The following is a 20,941-nucleotide window of genomic DNA, read 5'->3' on the forward strand; positions in this document are numbered from 1 at the left end:
ACATTTTTTGCAAGCCTTCATGACCCCCAACACTGTAATGCCTCAGCCCGAACCAGATTCACACGTTTTGTCACGAAAAATTCATCTTCAGTGCATTCGTTCCAAATTTATTATAAAATTTTATTTAGATGTCTTTGTTTATTGAATTATCGTACACTGTCAGTGTCCTTAGACCCTCTGAAGTCCATATAGTTATTTAAACTATTACCACCACGCATTAAATTAAAACATTATTAGAGTTTTATTCCTGTGTCTAGTTATTTCTAGGCTTCTCGAGTGCTCAAAATTCAAACAAATTCCGATCTATTTTTTTCAAGATACATGCTCTTTTACAGTTGCGGTTACAGATATAATAAATTCCGATAATATTACGTTGATCTTCATTTTCAACCTTTGCAAAATGAAAATGTTTTTGAACATTTACTGAAATTTTTTAAAGAATAGTATTCAGTTGGCGTATTGGTTGTTCATATGTATTTTTAAGAATTAATTTGTCATAATAAAATTAAAATTGTAATAATGTTTTAATTTTATTTATTATTTTTACAACTTATTGAGTTACGTATGACCAAGTGATGGTAATAGTTAATAATAATAAATATTTTATTGTAACGCGTGGTGGTAATAGTTTAAATAACTAGATGGATTTTACAGGATCTAACGACACTTACAGTGTACGATAATTCAATAAACAAAGAAATCTAAATAAAAAATTTAGATAAATTTGGAACGAATACACTGAAGACAAAACGTCTGAATCTGAATTGGGGGTCATGAGGGCTTGCAAAAAATAAAATAAAATTTCTAGGGTTGTATTTAAAACACTGAAGTTGATGATGGTTCTGGAGAGACAAAACGTTACATAATAATAATTGATTATGCCATTCGATAAAGGGCAAAAAGTGGAAATGAGAAAGTGTTCTTCTTCTTTCAATATCACTTCAATCAAGGCTGAAATGAAACAAAAACGGATTTCCAAAATTTCGGTTTTTTTCAGATCTGTCTTTCTAAATTTTTTAGAGACCCCTGATTATGCAACTTTGCCCCCATTTAAGCTACATCGTATCTCTTACCGTTTTCGAGATCCTTGTAGTGAGAAGCAAATTTGTAACAGCCTGTATATTACATTTACTTTTTTAAAAAATCGTTTTTTCGTATAAATCTTAATACTCCTTTAGCCGACTTTGTTGAAATTTGGCAGTGTTATTTATGGTAGGAATGAGCTAATTTAGCCTTAACTAGATTAAATGTATTACGTCCAGTGGCGTCCTAGGGGGCACCTTAACCAATATATTTGACATAAAAAAATGTGCGACTTATTATCACTTTTATAATTTTTTTCGCATTTAGCAACTGAAAATACAACTTTCCTGTCTCTAGAATTTTGTTCGTATCTTGCTTCCTTTTTGGAGAAAAAAAAATAAAAATCAGTTTACTGCATGTCCTGGGACAACATAATGAAAAATTAAAACTACCAAACTATTAAAAATTGGGGTGTACCTGTTATTTTTTTCTATCTTCTATCTATTCTAGTCTTAGAAATTGTTATAAAAATTAATGCTAGCTAAAAAAAATTTTCGTGTTTTATTAATAAATTATTTATTAAATTATTATTATTAAAAATTGTTTTTTATTTGTCCAAAAACTTACATTTTTCTGATTCCTCTACTATTTTATTATTTACCGTAACTCGAAGTGATACATCAATCTTTCTACGAGCGCAAAATTGCATACATATAGTTTTTTCCGCATTTACCATTAGCGTGTTTCTATTACACGATTCCGTAAATAGACCAGCAAAATGAGAGGACCAAGTGTCGAGCCCTGTAGAACTCCTAGGCCAATGTCTTGAATAGTTGACATATTATTTAATTTAACATACATTTTTTTATATTGGTGGGAAGATATTAGCCCGATATATAATTTCTCTATAATTGTAGGTGAGTCATTCGGGATACTAGAAAAAAAAATTTTTTCTATTTATTTATTTTTCTTTTTAAATGTCATCTGACTTGAGATAGTGGACAATATATAAATCCGAAACTTAAAAGCTTAAGCTTTCACGAATCCACCTTTGTCTCGGATCATCTCATATTACAAAAAAAATCGTCCATATGCCGTCCCGAGAGTCCGTGGACACGATACCCAATTTAAAACGAAGGAAAACTCCCTATCCCCCGGCTGTCGACTTTTCCATCGGAGAACATATTGAATGTGTCAAAGGAAAATTATGTTGAGTACGGGAGAGGCCCTGGGAGTGTGACTGCCATGATTTTTTATTAGGAAAGTTTTATTCGCGGGTCAAGAACACTGGGTGGGCTTCCTTTTATTATCACGGTTTCATCTGTGAAAGGGACAGGGCCTCCAGATATTTACACTTTCCGAGAGAAAATGAAAAGCGTGTGTACGAATGAGATTTTTTTGGAGAAAAAGTCTTCACTGATAAAAGTTGTGGGAATTTAAATAAGTTTTTTACATATCTGCAATGGTTTTTATTTCAAAATATATAAATGAGTTGGACATACATAATACAGCTGCAGATTGCTGCAAGTGGCGCCCTCTAATAAGTAACAGCAGGGATATTTTGTGATATGCGATTGACAGCATTGCGTTGCGCATAATCTCCTCAGTAACCACATGTTCTTGAATTATTGATATCTCATTTAGGTTTCCTGATATTGTTATTTAATTGTGACATGTTTAAGGAGGTATATCGGGTTTACTCAAATGCACAGATGTACTTGAAATTTATATATAATAGCGTATTACCCAGTGCTCCCTCTCTGCGTCATATTTTTTTGAAATTTTTTTTGAATCTAGATTTTGAGATATTGTTGTTGAAAGTTGTTCATTTTAACATAGGTTTATATGGCGAAGATGGACGGTGCGGCTCTTTTTTTGCCCGCTACTGAGAAGAAAATTTAGAAATTGTGAAACAAAACTTTTCCATAGATAGTACCACAGTATTATCTTATTTTTTATGTAAAACTAATGTAAATTTTGAACATAGTATAGCTGTATTAATTAGAAACAAAAACCAATAATTGCATTTCTGTCTCACTTGAGGATTAATGTGGCAACATCGCAATCAGCTGACAGCAAGGAGGAAATACATTTGAAAAACTTGATAAAAACGAAATTGATTTCAAACATATAGGTACATTTTTCCTAAATCCAATGTCCATTGTTGTCAACAATAAATTATCCATAGCAGATGATTTTTTGTAATGTTTTTAAAAAACTAGATTAATTAAAAAATACTAGGAAGCTGTGATATATTTATTGTAATAAAAAATACAGTTGATAAATCCTTTTAATGGTTTATATCGTAATCATTACTAAGCAATATTTAGGGTTACATAAAGTTTTTTTACTTGATTAATATAATTAGTAATACTTGAGATAAAAGCATTTGTACGGAATAACAAAGGAACGTAAATATTTCTCAGCAAACTTTATATATAAAAAATTAGTTATAGTTGCAAAAGTTTTGTAACATTACTAAAATAGAGATTAAAAACACGAACAGTGAGTAATAATGTAATTTCTATCACAGAACCTTCAAAATTGCATCCAACATTTTCTTTGACTTGGACGAGAGATGGGCGCGAGTGTCATTTCATTTCTTTAGAACTAAATTAACATAATTCTTTTTGTTTTACCAGTTCACATGATTTACCGATTTTAAATAAAGCATACAAATCTTCGCGAAGATAATACGATATATTTGCTATATATAATAATTGTATTTTACATAGTTTACACACAATACATTTTTGAACGCGTACGCATCTTTACCCGAATTTGACGCGCAATATCTCCGATGTCCGAGGTCTCTAGGTTCGCAGTGTGTACAACTGCTAGTCAATTATTAGCGCTGTTACCACATCTACATAGTATTTATGCGTTCATTAAATATAATTACTTAAACTACTTAAATATGATATTTTTATGTTGTTAATTAGTTAATATGTATGCTATGTGCATATGAGTAGATTTCTTTGCTATATAGATAATGTTTATCGCAAATAATTTCAATAGAATTTAATTTTTTCAATTTGGCAGCGGACTTTAGTCCCATAAGAAACGCATAGGACCCCCTCTGCGCTCCTCACTTCCCTCGGACCCCGATATACCTCCTTAAGGATCAGTGGCAATTTTTCACATGTGCGATTTTCTGGAACAACCGTGCAACGATTGACTTTTGAGCGTTTTCGACCAGTGTGCGTCGTTTTTATGAGTGTATATATATCCTGCCCAAAGGACCAAAAAATGCATGAGCTATCATATCACGTATCATATTCATATACGACGGTAGCTGAATAGACTCCATTAACTAATAATTACGTTATTTAGGACCGAAACAATGGTAGATAAGACCATCCCATTCCGAACAAACGAAATTATTAACGCCTAACTTATCAGTCTCTGTTGGCCGGGGCGGTTAGAGTCCGACAGACTTCGTGCCCTAAATACAGGAACATCCTATCTGACCTACGTCAGTTAACTATGATTTATTAAAATGTCGAGGTCATTTTTCCCAAAGGTCGCGTCCCTTTGGTTTCGGGCGTGGGCCGGTTGATGTGTGAATTATGCGTGTAAGATGGGTCAGTAACGTAGACGTATAGCCGGAAGGTAACAGTAATAGATTATGAAGAGGGTAAAATAAATGTGCAGAAACTTGGCTCATTATGTTTTCAATAAAAAACTTGAGGCTGATTGTTTATAATAAAACTCGAATGATAATAATAATTTGCTGTTCTTTCCCAAATAGGCAATTAAATGACAAATTGATATGGTTAGAATGAGAATTGAAGACAATTTTCTTATTTACGTGATCAAAAATGTGGACAAAATTTAAATTATGTTTATCTTATTAGTTTTAAAGAAATTAATCAAACAAAATTAAAAAAGATTTATTAGAAAACACAATTTCATCTAATTTACATTTTTATTTAATTGGATAATTCTTCAGCACTTAAACGAAAAATATTAAATAAACTGAAAATATCTTACACTGAAAAAAGTAGATAATTCACACGATTTCATTATAAACACCTATAACATATTTTCCATTCTCGTTCTCACTGTTAATTAAATTGACTGAAAGTTGAATGTGGCCAGTTTTTTTCAATTTCTAGGTAAAATATCGTATAATATGTTATGTTGTTACATAACCTCGTTGTTGAGACACTTATCAAAATTTATAGAAAGATTGTCACCTTTCAACAAAATGAACGTGGACTGTTTTAGGTTTTTAATTACCAATTTCCTATACAGGGTGTTCCTAAATAAGTGTCGCAACGGAAAACTGTAAGTTCCTCTTGAAAAAAGAAACATTCTTTTCCTCTTCCATTTTTCTCTCCGGGCTTTCGTTTTCGAGATACACGGTGTCAAAACTTTAATTTTTTTTAGTTTTTCGCCAATATCTTAGGAATCATTTGAACTACAGGACTGAGCTTTTGTACACACATTACCACTATTAATAGATACTTTTTCGCACCCTTCTCGAATTCATTGGACGTGCCAGTGGTTGAGATTTTAAGGTATCGTAAGGGTTTTTCCCCCCTAAATTTTACGCCACTGGAAAAATTGACTTTTGACAGCAAATTCTAAAGCGCCAATGAATTTTACACAATAAGAGTTCTCTTGATCCATTGCTCTAAAGTCAACCGTTTTCAAGAAAAATTACTTTTTATGAACAAAAGCAAACATTTTGCTAACGTTCAGCAGACCAAAATTTGGAATCCCATTGATACAAAGTCAAATTTATGTTTATTTATTCACTTGAGATTGCATCCATTAATTAATATATATTTCTAGAAACCATCTTCTGGCAAATTTTACCTATAATCGTATTTTAATTAAATATTAAGGCTCAAATCAATTGTAAGTATATTTTCCATTGCTTCAATGACACTGATATAAATCAGTTATAGTATTGATTAAAAAAAACTGACCAAGTATACAATTGCTATTGGCAGTACAATACTTTTCTCGGTGTAACAGAAAAGTGTTAACTAACAAAGTATTATAGTTTTTGTTTTAAAATCGCTAACAGTTATTCACTTTTCTCAATAGACAAAACTATACACGACAGACATCCATTGTGTTTCGCGTAAAACTATACAAGTTTACACAATCAACTCCTAATAATATTATATTTAAAATTTCTTTTTCTTTCCAATATGGCACAAATCTCCTACTGAATAGAAACAGTAGTAAAAATATCACAAATACATAATTACAAATGTTTATAATTTTTTTGTAAAACAAAACTTTATCTCTATTTAAAAAAATTGAAAATCATACAAAAAACATACATATAATAATAGAAATAGTAAAAAGTAATTGCTGCATAAATTAAAAAAAAAACAGCAGCCGAAATGAATCTTTATAAGCTTTTAATAACTTTTCCTAACACGGTACGAAAGTGATGGGTAAAAATATTCGTCAAATGCGTATGCCTGGGCATTTCATTCCAAATATTGACCACGCGTCGTCAGAAATAATAACACCATATTGATATCCGATACTTCCGATTCTAACAGAAAACTTACCCAAACAGCCAGGAAACTAGACCAGGCCCACCCTCTCAGACGAAACCAGGAGAAAACTAAATAAAACTGTCCTTCGCGAACCGAAAAGTTCGAAAAAGTTCTCTCGAACACTGATCGTCGAAAGTTGAAAATCGCGCTCCGAGACGCGTTCGGAGGAAGGCGCGTGTCGCGAGCTGTGAGCGAAGTGTGTGTGTGTGTGAGCGTCGCCAGCACAGTTACCTGGTCAACGGCGTCGCGACGCCCGAGCGGACCAGCGCACTCCCGCGAAGTTGCGGGGCAAGCCGAGGGCAATGTTTACGATGTTTGGTGGAGTAGTTTCAGTAAAATTGTGCTCTAAAAGCTCTGCAATAGATACAATCTTAGTTACAGCTTTATTTCGCTTTGGTGGTTTAACATATTTGAAAAAAAAAGGTTAAAAATAAACACTTGACCTATTTTGTTTTTCTAATGAGAAAATTGTATCCAAAACTTAGTTTGGTGTACAACATTGTATACTCGAGAAAGAACCTAAAGACAATTTTTGACAAGGAGAAAATTTTATTTATTTTAAAAATAAAAGGCATACAACTGTAACGTCACATTAGCGGTTTAGCATTAAAACTGTTTAAAAAAAATTAAATGAAATTATTTAATTTTTATAAATTTTATAAAATGGACCAAATGTGGTTATTCATTTGGTTCATTTTTAGAATTCAATGAAAATAAGTCAAAGTAACAGTAGAAATACGTTGAAAACTTCTAAAATCTTCAAAATATGTACTTATCTTCTAACTCGAAGACCTCTAAATAAATAGTACCTACAATTTCAAATTGCCTCAAAATCTTTGAAAATATATACAGGGTGCTCTGAAAGTTCGTCAGGAAACTACTCCGGGAGGTGATTCTACGGATTAAAATAATCACTATGTAATGATTTTTTTTTTCGTATTGTCAATTGTTTGCAAGTTACAGCTTGTCAAAGTTCAATTTTTTAATTTTTCTATTTAAATAACTTGTTTAATTCAAGTTCGATTAGTCTCTCATTTGGCATTTGGCATTGGACCAAGTCAGAGAAGAGTTTCATTATACACCGCTAGAGGGCACTTTACCTAGAACTCAAAATTTGCTTTGTTCATAACTTTTTTCTCTTCACAGAAATTTAAACATTATTGAAAAGAGAAATAATATCAAAAATATGTACTCTTTATTCAAGCCGATAAATGTAACCTGCACTATTAAAATGTTATTAAACATCAAATTTTTGATCATTCTTTCTCCAATTAGTCACGTTGCCATGCTGTAATACCATCTCTTGTAATACCAGCTGCGTTAGTAAATAAAATATTACTAGTACATTCATTATCCTCAACTTATTTTTCCACAACGCGATTACGAACTGAAAAAAAAATTATTATGGTGAATAATCAAACATGCAATTTTCACTACAATTCGTAACACCAAAATTACTAATGATATTTATTTTAAGCATTTCAATTAGTTACAGAAAGAATTATCAAAAATTTGATGTTTTATAACACATTGATATTGTAACCGGAGGGATTATTTCTTTAATTATCTATATATCTTTATGACCAGTATCACAACGAGTCTGGATTTCAAAAGAGTTTACTATCCAATTCTTGAAAGGGAGTTTTTAATTATCATTATACTTTAATTAATACGTGGGAACTTAGAAATGTTGTATGTTCAGAGAATGAATTTCAGGCACTTAGCATGTAATCCAGTGACTGACTGTACAGGGTGACACTGAAGTTGGAAGAAACAAAATGAAACACCAAAACTTCGAGGAAGGGTTTTTAAAAATAACAATAAACAAAACAAACAAAATAGCAACATTATTAATTTATTTATTTACACGCGACAGCGTACCGAGATTCAGAAAATGCGCGATACATAGCAAAATTTGGAATGACTATCCATTATTAAATTAACCCTAAAAAAACTAAGTAGAATGCGAAACCCAAGAAAGAACAGCCTTTTTTACAAATAACTCTAGCCTTCCTCTGGTGACTCCGCATAGCAATACGGGACGGATTAGTCCATCTCATTTAATCTATTCTTATAGCTTGGAAAATCCGCTTAAAAACCAGCTATTTGACCTATTATTATTTTCCTGACAACATTCTAACAACCTATTCTTGGAATTCCTACGTTCTTTGGAATGCATTTTGCGCGTTATTTGAAATATCAATTTTTCCCTATATACTAGATGCTCAACACATGGCCCCGACAGTTTAAATGAACTTGTTAAAAAATATTGCTAAATTTCTCCGAAGGACGACGCTAAACCTACTTGAGAGCCCTTAACTTTCGATAATTAGTGATGGCTGAAATATTTTACTTTTTGGCCCATCCGTTCCGAGAACTAACCAATAAATTACCACGCGTCCCGGCTTTTGTTACAATAATTATAGCGATTTCCTAGTAAACAGTTACATTTATCGGCTTGAACCAAGAGTACATAATTTTTTCTGATATTGTTTCTCTTTTCAATAGTGTTTAAATTTATGTGATGTCCAGCAAGAAAAAACAAATTTTGAGTTCTAGGTAAAGTGCCCTCTAGCGGCGCATAATGATACTTTTCTCTGACTGGTCTAATAGAGCTTTATCTACTTAGTGGGTGTGTCAAATGAGAGACGAATCGAACTTGAATTAAATAAGTTATTTAAATAGAAAAATAAAAAAATTGAACTTTGACAAGTTGTAACTTGCAAACAATTGACAATTCGAAAAAAACTTTCATAATATACTGCCATTATTTTAATTCGTAGAATCACCTGTCGGAGTTTCTTGATGGACTTTGAGAACACCCTGTATTGTAATACTTCGAAAATTTCGAAAATACACCAAAAAAACTTTTAAATATTTAAAAAACTTGGAAATATTTCAAATACATCTTAGACCAGCAGATTTGTCGAAATATTTAGGTAAGTCAATGTCAGTGTATTAATTAGTACACTATCAACGTTGCCAGTTGCTTATAAATCAATCTACATTGTGAGTTGTGACAATAAAAAATAATGTACTGAAACAGATTGCATTTGTATAACTTAGCAAGGTGTTATTTTAAAGTCACCATATTTTTTTCATATCACTGTGATCGAAGCGCTGAACTTTAAAAACAAAACATTATATCGTTTCTAAAATAAAAATTTTTATATAATTTATTAAATATGTATTAACTAATATTAACTAGTACAATAACGGTACTAATTGTAAATATTTAACTATTAGACAACAAATCTAATTAAAAATAATTTTGTATTATTTTAAAGTCACCATAATTTTTCTATGTTAATGTGCGCGAAGATTTGTTTAGTATTCCACTTTATCGGTTTAGGGAAGGTTGTACATAAAGTGCCTTTATGTGGTGTAAGTGTATAATCTTATAAAATTATTTGTTTCAGTGTTCAGTGAAAAAGCATTATACGAATCAAGAAAGAGTCGAGCCAGTTTTTGTCAGCAGCAAAGAAAACGATATCAGATAGATTACGCCGACTTCTTATAAGTACCGAATAAGAAACTGTTTGTCATATTGGTTCAACATTTAAGAGACTATGGGATCTTTGAAACAGAAATTTTGAACGCCGTGGAAAAGGATCCTGTTACCAGTACTCGAAGATTTACCACAAAAGTGTTATGTTATAAAAAGTCAGGTGAGTAAACAGGTAATATATTTATTTTTGTGTATTTCACTTATCATTATTAGGTTACTTGTTAAATCCTCTTTGAGGGTTTATCTTATTTAACAGAATTATACTTTAGTTATTGTGGGATGGTAGAGAGCTCGTGTCGAACAACCACTCAAGAAAAGTAAGGTTCCAAACCTCACGGCGAGTGGTGTAGTTTGCTTTTTAATAACCTTTCCTTTAAAAATACAATTTGACAACAATGCACAGCCCAACAAGACAAAATCTTAAAAAATGTCCATCTGGTAGACAGATTAGAAGTTTTTGTATGATAGTGACTTAAAATTTTATTTGTATTATACCCAAAAACTTTTAGATTTTGCCCCTTTAAAATTTTACATTCATTTTACTGTTCACTGTTCGTATTATCAGTAGTCAAAATATTAATAACAACATTCTATGGTAAATATAAGAAACTAAAATATTAAAAATTATATCTATGTGTCGTCATCAAATAATAAAATCGCCGATACAACAAATGTTTCGGATGCACATATGCATGTTACAGTTGCATGCACACAAAGAAATATGTGTATTTATTACGAGACTGGTATCCTAACGGGCAATATCGCAAAAATACGAGCCACCTTACTGCGCCCCATAAATGTCTCTCTGCAGCGGCCCGGGTCGTGATCTAAATTCAAATTCACCCTCCCAGTGTCTGACGGAAGATTTTTGCATACAAGATTTTTGCATACAATATACAACGAGCATATTTCGTCCCGGATGGATTTCATATATACACACTAGCAGTCAGGGAAGATTTGGGATGCAAACTAACGTCAGAGCTTTGAGAAATTACATAGTATATTGCCCAAGTAGCTGTTAACCTTTGTATATGTACCGAGATGCAGAAATTGAGGTGGAGTAATGAGAAATTTTATGGGTTCTAACATTAGTCCGCATGGATATGGATCGTAAAAGTTCTCGGGACGTTACAAAACTCGCGTGTACTAATGGCAGAATACATTTTATGACGTGATGAGTTAATTTGGAAATACATATTTTAATAAATTTAAGGAAACTATGTTAAAATGTTTTTAATTTATATGTAAATACATATGACATAAAAACTTTTAGTATATTGTGTCACAAGGGCAGAAAATGAGCATTAGTAGCCCGAGGATATTAACTTTTTTAATCAAACTTTTAGACTTTTTGGGCAGGTAATTTATAGAATTTTGTTTAAAAAATGCTCGAACTTTATGAAAATTATCAAAATTAATTAATAAATTTTCCTCGACTTTAAAAGTGCTTTTCAATATTGAATATTCACACCATAGTGTCTTTGTTTTTTCTGATAGATAAGCAAATAGTACATTTTCTGTTAAGTTTTTGATTTTTTTTATTCCTTTTCCAGTTAATGAACAATTCATAATACTTTTGGTACCCAGTACCTTATAGGCTCCTAGAGGCCCCCACCATGCTAACAAACATTTTTTTTATGAAAAGTATTTTTTTAAGATTTTTTTAATACCTCCCTCGTCATGAACAAGAAACAAAAATTATTATGAAAAATATAATTTTTTATTCTTAAAATTTGAATTCTATTAATTAAGATATGATTCTAAGAGGAGAAAGCGTATACAATAAGAATATTTTTTGTTTGAGGGGACAAAAAAGGTTTTTTTTTTCTAGAATAGGCCCCCACCAATTTTCAGCCTACAGGCCCCCACCACTGGTTCACTGGGCACTGTTGGTGCCGTTGTTTTGACTTTGTAGGTAACAAATTCAGAGAAATATTGCTAGATTCTTCTTGCAAGTCCGGAGAAGTATTCGTAAATTCTTCGTCACTGTCCGAGTTACCATTCATTTTAACGTTATTTTACACTATTTGATTCAAAATTTTGGTTTAAATTGACATTTAATGACAAATTTATAAAACGTCAAAGTACGCAAATGACATGCAAAGGTGTCCAGATTGTGAAAAAAATCACAAAATCGTGTTGTCGCCCTGGTCGATAAATATTACTTTCGGTCCTATTTTTAGGGTCGATATGTTCATTCATTTTCCCATGTGCCAGGCGAAAAAATATTCAGTATTAAAAATTTACAGGGTAAATTGACAAAGGACGTAATTTTTCATAGGAAATAATCTCTAAATTCAAAAATTAGGTCCATGGACATATTCTATTATGTTTAAAACAATCGACGATCTATTTCTATTTGACAGTTTGACATTAGTACCTATCACTGTTTCTTTAGTTTTTCTCGAAGATTTTCTCTGCTTTTTTAAATGTTTAATATACATACGTGAGTACATATATTTTATGAGGAAGCTCGTTTCAATTATTCTCTTAGAAGATGACGTATTTATCACCATTATTGTCCTAAACGGTAGTTGTCTACTAGAGCAACATGCATTTGAAGATTTGAAGCACCTCAACGTGTTTTTGTCTTTTTGATACTGACAAAAGTCATGGAGAAAATGAATGTGAATAAGGAAGAACAACAGCTGCAAATAAAACTGACCTCAAAATATCTATTTTGTTTAAAGAAGTTAGGCTATTGATGAGGCATGTGTTATTATTACGTATCGATAATACTCATAACTGAGGAAAAGCTAAAGGTAAAGATTAATTTCTATTTGTATTGGTACTACATACTATAAACCCTATCTCCCTATAGCGTCCAAAACAAAATAATGTGGTGGATTTAATTAGAGTGAATGAACAGTTTTCTTTTTTAATAGTTTAATTCCTTTTTAATAATTTTCAAATTAAGTAATGGTATCGACTATATTTATTTAATATTGTAACAGTCATCAATGAATGCAGATAAGCAACTGTAAAATCTTTTTGATTAAAAATTATTATAAATTTTAAATTTGAAGTCTCAAATGAGTCGTCTTGTGATAAATTATCGACTGTTATACATTTTTTTTTTTTGATTATGTGTAATGTATTGATATCAAATAATAATAATAATATCTAATGCATAATTTACCATATACTTTATAAAGAAAATATAAATTTTATGAATCTAGTGTTCTGTTATTTTACTACTAAAAAAAATTATGCTGTAGGTATAATTCAAAACAAACTTTATTTTACAAATATAAACTTAACAAGACACTGATATGTATAAAAATATGTTCCATCTGTAGATATATGATTTATATATAAAATTATTGGACTTTAACAAAATTCCCAGTTTGAAGATTTTTCACATAGTTTTCCCTGCACTCCATGTTATCGGAAGGTCTGTTGTGTGCTGTCCAGACAGGTTCACCAATAAACAATCTCCTTGCTCTTATAAAGTTCTAAAAACAAATTATTCGTTGTCAAATTTAAAAATTAACGAAATGTAGAGAAACTTACATTCTTATCCAGAGTAAATCTATGATATATTCCACTAGGCAAAATAAGCAAGTCCCCAGGAACAACTTCAACTCTAATCCATTGATCGTTTTTGTCCCGCACATCAAAATACCCAGAACCTTCAGTAACCAGTCGTATTTCCTCGTCAGTATGTAAGTGCTCGGTATAAAATATTTTCAATTTTTCTTCGTAATTTGGCAGACATTCCTTGGAGCAAACCAGCTCGTCTTCATAAGTGTAACCTCTACCCTTTTTAATTTTGTCTAGTACTCCATCGGTGTCAAGAGTGTCGATATTTAACTACAAAGTTTACACGGTTATAGTTAACTTTCTTTGGCATACTGCAAAGATATGTTTTACCTTGAAATATTCCACGCCAGATATTTTGAAAAGTTCTTCCAGTGTAATAAAATGAGGTGGATTTTGATGGTGCTCGTTTCTTTGATCGCTAGGATCGTTGTCCATATACCAAGCCCGAACCATTTTCACTACGTATAAGTCTAAGCTACGGTACTAGTTTAATTTATTATTTTGCAATACTTATGATTCTTGTAATCAGCAAGTGGTGTGTACCAAAACAAAATAAGAAATGAACTTTGAACTTTTAAAGCACGTGATGTGATTGTGATGTCAATTGTCAAATTTGTTTTGAAATGGGGCTCAAGTTCATTGTCAAGAGCTAATGATGATAATATTCCTTCGCGTGTAATTGTTATAAATTGAACTAATTTTAAAATTTGGTTGTTGTCACCGGAAACATCAACGTTAATTAATACATTGTTGGGTTCACTATCACACTCTTTTCGGCCTGATATGATCTTGATCTTATACAGATTATGCAAGGTTATGGTTAGCCTGTAATTTTTATTGTACATTATAGAGATGGGTAGTATCCGTATGATTCGTATAAACGATACGAATCTTTGTTGGGAGTCAGATGATACGACTCTCAAATGGAACGAAGCTTTCGTATTTCGTACTCGTACTGGATACTAGAACTAGACAGCTGGTAATGCAAAGACTCCGTACGCAGGTGCGCAGTGTGCTAGTATTAAATACGGTATGGTACGCGTACGGTACGATAAGTACGGGTTAAGAGCTAAGAAGGATTCCGTTATGTTCAAATCTCGTATTATTTAACACAAGCTTCACGTTTAAAATTCGTACAGGCGATTCGGTGCGCGCGCTCGTCAGTTATCGTTCACGTTCACGATATAATTATATCGAAAAAGCTCTTAAGGGCCCCATATTCTTTAAATAGTGTTTTCCGCAAAGACAAATAATTTAAGACAAACATTTAATAACTGAATAATCTAAAGCTTATCAAATAATAGGAATGTTATGTCATGCCACCTAAGTATTTTCAAAGACGCCGCAGTAAAACGAATAAACAGGTGCAAAAAACGATCAAACCATCAAGGTTTTAGGTACTGAAATCTACGAAAATACTAACTTTTTTATATATAATTCCACATGTAAATATTCTTATAACATTTACTTGCTTAGTCCTACATATAAAATTGTTTACTTTTATTTATAAGTACGTGAAAATAATTCTTAAAATGTGGGGTTAGAATAACAGCAAACGCATGTTTTACAAACGCTTTTTTTTAGTTATTATTTTATTTGAGTAAATTTAAATGGTAACAATGAATAAACAAAACATCAAGGATTTTATTTTTGTGCTTACTTTTGTTCTACACATTTTACTTTTAAAGATTTCAGTACCTAAAAACGCCAGAAATTTCACTATTTCTCGGCCAGGAATATGGCCACCTTAAATAATCCTTCCTAGAATAACAGAAGAACACTATCCAATACGAACACGAACCTCTGTTGCGTTGTAGCTACATCGATCCCATCAGAGAGAATTTTTTCAAAATGTGGGCAAACTATTAATGAAAGACGTACCAGGTTAAGTCGAAATAAGTTTCACAGTTATTATTTATAAATTTTAACTCTAATTATGTTAATATTTCAAAATTGTTTTTATTATCCGGTATACCTATATGCTTTACAATTTTTATTAAGAAAGTACCAAAGATTTAGTTCTTTTTTTAATTTTTTATTTATTTATTTTAAATAACATAAATATTTATTTTTAGTAGAAAATATTTTTTAGTTAAACATTTCTTGTATATTTTATATATTAAAATAAAAAACATTTTATAATTTTACTGTTGTTTATACCGGAAAGTTACTAATTTTTATACTTTTATCACACTAAACGAGAAATGGGAGCTAAGACCAGTAAACCAGTTTGCGTATGCTTGCGTATCTTATTATTCGTATTTGTATTTTGTATCAGTGACACGGTGTATCACGCACTTGTACAGCCCAGGAGTAGTGATACGAAACATACGAATCTTTCAGTACGACTCCCCATTCTTAATGGAGTCGTATGATACGAATCTCCGAAAAGAGTCGTTTTGCCCATCTCTAGTACATTATATCTACCAGGACCAGGAAAGTGACCTACTACCTACTACTTATACCAAATTTGAACTACATGTGTTAATGCTTTCATGATAAAGTTTAATTCTATGGTCATGTTCCTTTATTCATCATTTCCATGTAATGGATTCCGTAGAGCCAATAAGAGATCAGAATTTTTTAAACAGACCAATCGTAATACATCGATGGAATTCATGGCATTAAAACGAGGAATAAAAGAACACGGCCTATTATTTCATTGCTGATGCTGACTAATGTGAATTGAAAATTGAAATAATTGAATATCACTACTGAAAAATAAATATAACGATTTTTTTCATTCATCACTAGTCTTTATTTCTAACAAGTAGGTAATTATAAATTTAATTTCCTTACATTATTGGTGTAATGTGTCTACAAAAAATTAATAGCTTATATTAAGTTAAATTAGATTGATTTCTTCTTTTGGTTCATCATAAGCACCATTAAAAAGTTTCCTTAAATATTCTTTTCTGCATTCCAATTCATCAGAGGAGCGGTTGTGTGCCTGGTAAATTGCATCCTTTAATATTCTCAAGCCTTTGTAAACATTCTGAAACACGTTACATTTTTTTAAATTAAAAACATTTGAGTTTACAAATTTTGCAATAAATAAATATATGTACCTGGCTATCCACAATGAAGCGGTGGTAACAGCCTCCTGGAATAACCAGCAAATCCCCTGGCAAAACTTCTATACGAATCCACTCGTCAAATTTGTCCCTTACGTCAAAGTACCCGCAACCTTCTATTGCGAGTCTAAACTCATCGTCAGCGTGGAAGTGTTCAGTGAAGTGCTTTTTTAACTCTTCTTCATTTGGATTATCGACTATCTGTTGTATGTTGTTGCCCCTTTCTTCTATTAATTGTTTTAGGGTATTGTCAATCTCGTAACAATCGGGTGATACCTGGATTGATAGAAAACAAGCAGTGAGCGGCACAAATGTGGAATAAAATCATTTTCTCGAAATAGTTTTTTTTTCTGAAAATTCAGGGACGCTTTTAAGGCTTGCTGAACTAATTAATTTTGATCCCATCAATGAAATTTTAATTAAAATTTTCAAGTAAGAAACAATATGCTTATTTCGAAATAAAACAGCAGCTAATTTGGAAGGTTCAAAACTAGGTCAAAAAATTTGTAGTTGCCTATCGGGATAATTCATTTCTGGCAAAGAATTATTTTAAGGATGCATTTTTTCTTTTTTAAGGATTCTTTATAAGGAACATTGGCTTATATCTGCAGCAGCAATGCAACTTATTGGTTTATGAGGATTTTTATGAAGATCTAATACGGCAAACAAGTATATTCATCATGAAACATGATTTTCAACATGACATTTAGCAAGAACTGACAAGTAAGTACATATTTTTTTTCTAACATTGTAAGAAAAAACGAATCAGTATTAAAAACTCCATTTACAGTGCGATTTTTTGTACGGTTATATATTACGTCAATATATTATTTTTTATTTATCGAATCGTTGTGATGGCCATACACATTCAATTGCCATTCGATAATAATTCCTAGTTTCATCACTCGACAAATTGCTGCGGGAAATGATGACGCAGTCGATGAAATGAAGCGATTCTAGATATATTGCTCATCGCCTTTGATAAACTGCATCGTAGATATGCAAAACGAGTGCTCTCTAATGCTAATTTTCTCTCGTTTTTCTCAAAAATATTCTTAAACAGGGTATTTATAAATAAGTGCGAAATATTTTAGAGTGTGGTGGTTGCCGAAGTTATTTTGTAAAAAAAAGAAGTTCATATAAACGTAAGTCGAAATATGTTTCGTTTCCGTGATACAGTGTTTAAATTTTTATTTTTTATTTTTATTAATTTTTTCAGTTTTAAAGATATTGACTCGAAATTTGATGGTTTTATTTTATTTAAAAATATTGACAGCAAGCAACTATAGATAAAGTATCAATAGAAATTAAAAATACACAACTTGCAATAAAATATGTTCTATTTTTTCTGCTCAAAAACAGTGCATCCTACGAAAAAAATAGAAGATACCAATTTCGTTCAGAATTGATGGAGGATTTCTAAAAAAATATCAAAACGGGAATTTTTTTTTAATCAAAAGTTGTGGCATTCTCGCACGAACGCCACTGGTGCAAGTAGAAATATTCAGATCAACCCAAAAAATGCACATTTATCCCTCCAAAGCGTTTTTCAAATTTCAAGTCAATATCTTTAAAATTCTTTGAAATAATTAATAAAAATAAATAAAAAATTAAAATTTAAACACTCCGTATCTCGGAAACAAAGCATATTTCGGCCTACGTTTAAATGAATTTTTTTCACAAAATAACTTCGGCAACCACCCCATAAAATATTTCGCATTTATTTACAAATACCCTGTATAACATACCGTTATTTTTATATCACTGTAAGTAAAAAAATATGCCGTTTTAAAATCTCAAAGAAAAAGCAGGGTTGCTATTTAAAAAAAAATCGATGACATCATAGTTTTAGCAAAGATGTCGTAAGGAACTGAAGAAGTAAATTAAAAAGTGCACAATTAATTGTAACTAAAAATCAGTTTGTCTAAGAATTTTTATAAGATATTTCTATATTTCGACAAAATTCCAGTTTCCAAAGAGGTTTCTATTTTATTTCTATACAGGGTGATTCACAACTTATCTAAAAAAATTTGGGAATAGATGCTACATGCAAAATGTTGAAAAAAAAAATTTTTGTAAAATCCTTATAGTTTCCAAGAAAAACATTATTGAAGTTGTAGTATTTTCAACCTTTAGATCGCTGGACTACTATAGTCTCTGGTGTCATTCGCGTTGTGCCCTGTACGCAATGCCCTCTGTCTCTATGTGGCTCCAGACAGTTCCGAATACTGAAATCCGAACGTTACATTTTTGCGATAGTGTTTACATTCGTTTTTCAAGTGCCAAAAATGGTTTACGTGAATAGCAACTCGGGAGTTGATGGATATCATTTTAATTTATGGTGAAGCAAGGCAACATTTGAGTTATTGTGAAGCATTTGTGTTATGGTGAAGCAAGACAACATTTATGTTAGTTCATAGAAACTGGATAAGACGGACCTAAATGTATTTACATGTCGGTGAACAAAATTTTGAACAGTTACAAGTATTTTAAATTATTTTGTTAACTAAAACCACAAATTAATTTTGTTATTTAATAGATAATAATAATAGCGCAGTTGAATTTGCTTTGGGAAAGAAATTCTTTCAATTTTTTGTCCCTTTTATTAACCTTTGCCGTTGTGACGGTGACCGACTACACGTCAGGTTTTACAGTGGACTAGTTTCCAGTGCCGTGCAGAAGTATACTTTTAAATAATTTTTAAACTGCCCTTTTTGATTTTTTTAAACAAAATTGTATTTGTAAGAGTCCCCTGTACATTCAAATTTTTTTTTGGATAAGTTCTAAATCACCCTGTATTATTAATTTGGAAAACTAAAATAATAAAAATACCTGGAAATATTCCACTCCCGAAGACTTATGCAGTTCTTCCAACGTGACGAACTGAGGAGGAATTCTATGGTGTTCCTTTCTAGGAAACGCAACCTCATCGTCCATATACCAAGCACGAACCATTTTTAGGAACGGAACACCTGTTTCTGTTAAAACTTTCTGAAACGCACCTCTTTGACGCCGATAATTAGCACCACTAGTTAAGCAAACAAGTTCATGTGGGTTTAATTAACAAATATTTACTAATTTTATTATGTAGTCACTGCATGCGGCTCAACCAGTGTGCTGTTCATGCAATGTAAACAACGGTATAAATATGAGACTGTAAACAAAAAGCAATATTAGTAGAGTAATCATGTCTCGACTTTCCCTATTAACTGCGTCGTGTACTTTAATTCATGTTGCGTTTTGGTTTCTTCCTATTTAAACAACTGAAAAATGGTGAACTTGTTGGACAGAAATGTATCTATTTAAATTGCACATAAAAAATCCCACTTCTGATCGCATGAAAATTGAATGAATGATACATACCTTTTGGTGGAGCTACAGAAAGAATAGACAAGAAATCCCGCTTCTGATCCCATCAGTGAATTGAAGTATTAACGAAAGATATCCGACGCACCTTTTGATGGAGGGGTGGAAAGAATAGACGAGAGTAATGATCGATTTTTCGTTATATTTATGTAATATGTACTTATGTACATAAATTAATACTATTATTTATTAGATCAAATACGATTAATGACAATCATTCCCGGAGCGTCAACAACAACTCCGACTCCTTTTAATTTTTAGTTAATAACAGTATATAAGCACAATTGTATATTTAGGATTGAAAATAAATAACAGTAAAAATATATTACAAACATCGTATAAAACATACTAAATATAATAAAAACATGAAAATATATTATTATCTGTATAATATATACAGAAGTTTTACAACTAATGACTGTAGGTAGTATAATACGGTACTTGGAATTAAAACGGAAATAACTGTCATTCCGATTTTCAAGTGAATCGCTAATCAAGATGTGACATAGCTGACTACAGTACAACCTATCTAAACGGTGCCTTCCCGTCTCAATACGCAGAAAATAAAATTCCACAAATAGATTTGTTTCACAAACAAATCCAATAAGAAACGCAACAATTTCAAAAGTTTCAAGCACGATAGTATTCAACCGTAAAACAAGCGATTTAAAAAAAATTATACAATCAGACACCGGATTAGATCCATTTAGATAGATTTTACTTTACAATCGGTTATTTCACCTTTCACATCCAAAAGCCTGACAAGGACACCGGATTTTTTTTTGTACTAGCTAAATAGCAAAATGAACAGTGTCTACGATAGCTCAGGAAATTTTTATATTGAGTAGAAATCAGAAATGAACGTGTGATAATATTATCGACACCATCCTAGAGTTATTAAA

General features: G+C 31.4%; 2 protein-coding genes across 2 annotated transcripts; both read right to left on the reverse strand.

The window, feature by feature from the left end:
- Nucleotides 1-13,314: 13,314 nt before the first annotated feature.
- On the reverse strand, nucleotides 13,315-14,418 carry LOC108909574 (1,2-dihydroxy-3-keto-5-methylthiopentene dioxygenase). The gene is made up of 3 exons (XM_018713956.2): nucleotides 13,930-14,418; nucleotides 13,570-13,869; nucleotides 13,315-13,511 (listed from the first exon to the last, which is right to left on the reverse strand). The coding sequence occupies exons 1-3, from the start codon at nucleotides 14,050-14,052 to the stop codon at nucleotides 13,377-13,379; spliced, it is 558 nt and encodes a 185-aa protein (XP_018569472.1). The 5' UTR covers nucleotides 14,053-14,418; the 3' UTR covers nucleotides 13,315-13,376.
- Nucleotides 14,419-16,348: 1,930 nt separating this feature from the next.
- On the reverse strand, nucleotides 16,349-19,634 carry LOC108909577 (1,2-dihydroxy-3-keto-5-methylthiopentene dioxygenase). Its single transcript, XM_018713958.2, has 3 exons — nucleotides 19,506-19,634; nucleotides 16,668-16,949; nucleotides 16,349-16,594 (listed from the first exon to the last, which is right to left on the reverse strand). The coding sequence occupies exons 1-3, from the start codon at nucleotides 19,626-19,628 to the stop codon at nucleotides 16,445-16,447; spliced, it is 555 nt and encodes a 184-aa protein (XP_018569474.1). The 5' UTR covers nucleotides 19,629-19,634; the 3' UTR covers nucleotides 16,349-16,444.
- Nucleotides 19,635-20,941: the final 1,307 nt, after the last annotated feature.

This window comes from Anoplophora glabripennis, unplaced genomic scaffold (genome assembly GCF_000390285.2).
Source record: "Anoplophora glabripennis isolate ALB-LARVAE unplaced genomic scaffold, Agla_2.0 scaffold340, whole genome shotgun sequence".
NCBI lineage: Eukaryota > Metazoa > Arthropoda > Insecta > Coleoptera > Cerambycidae > Anoplophora > Anoplophora glabripennis.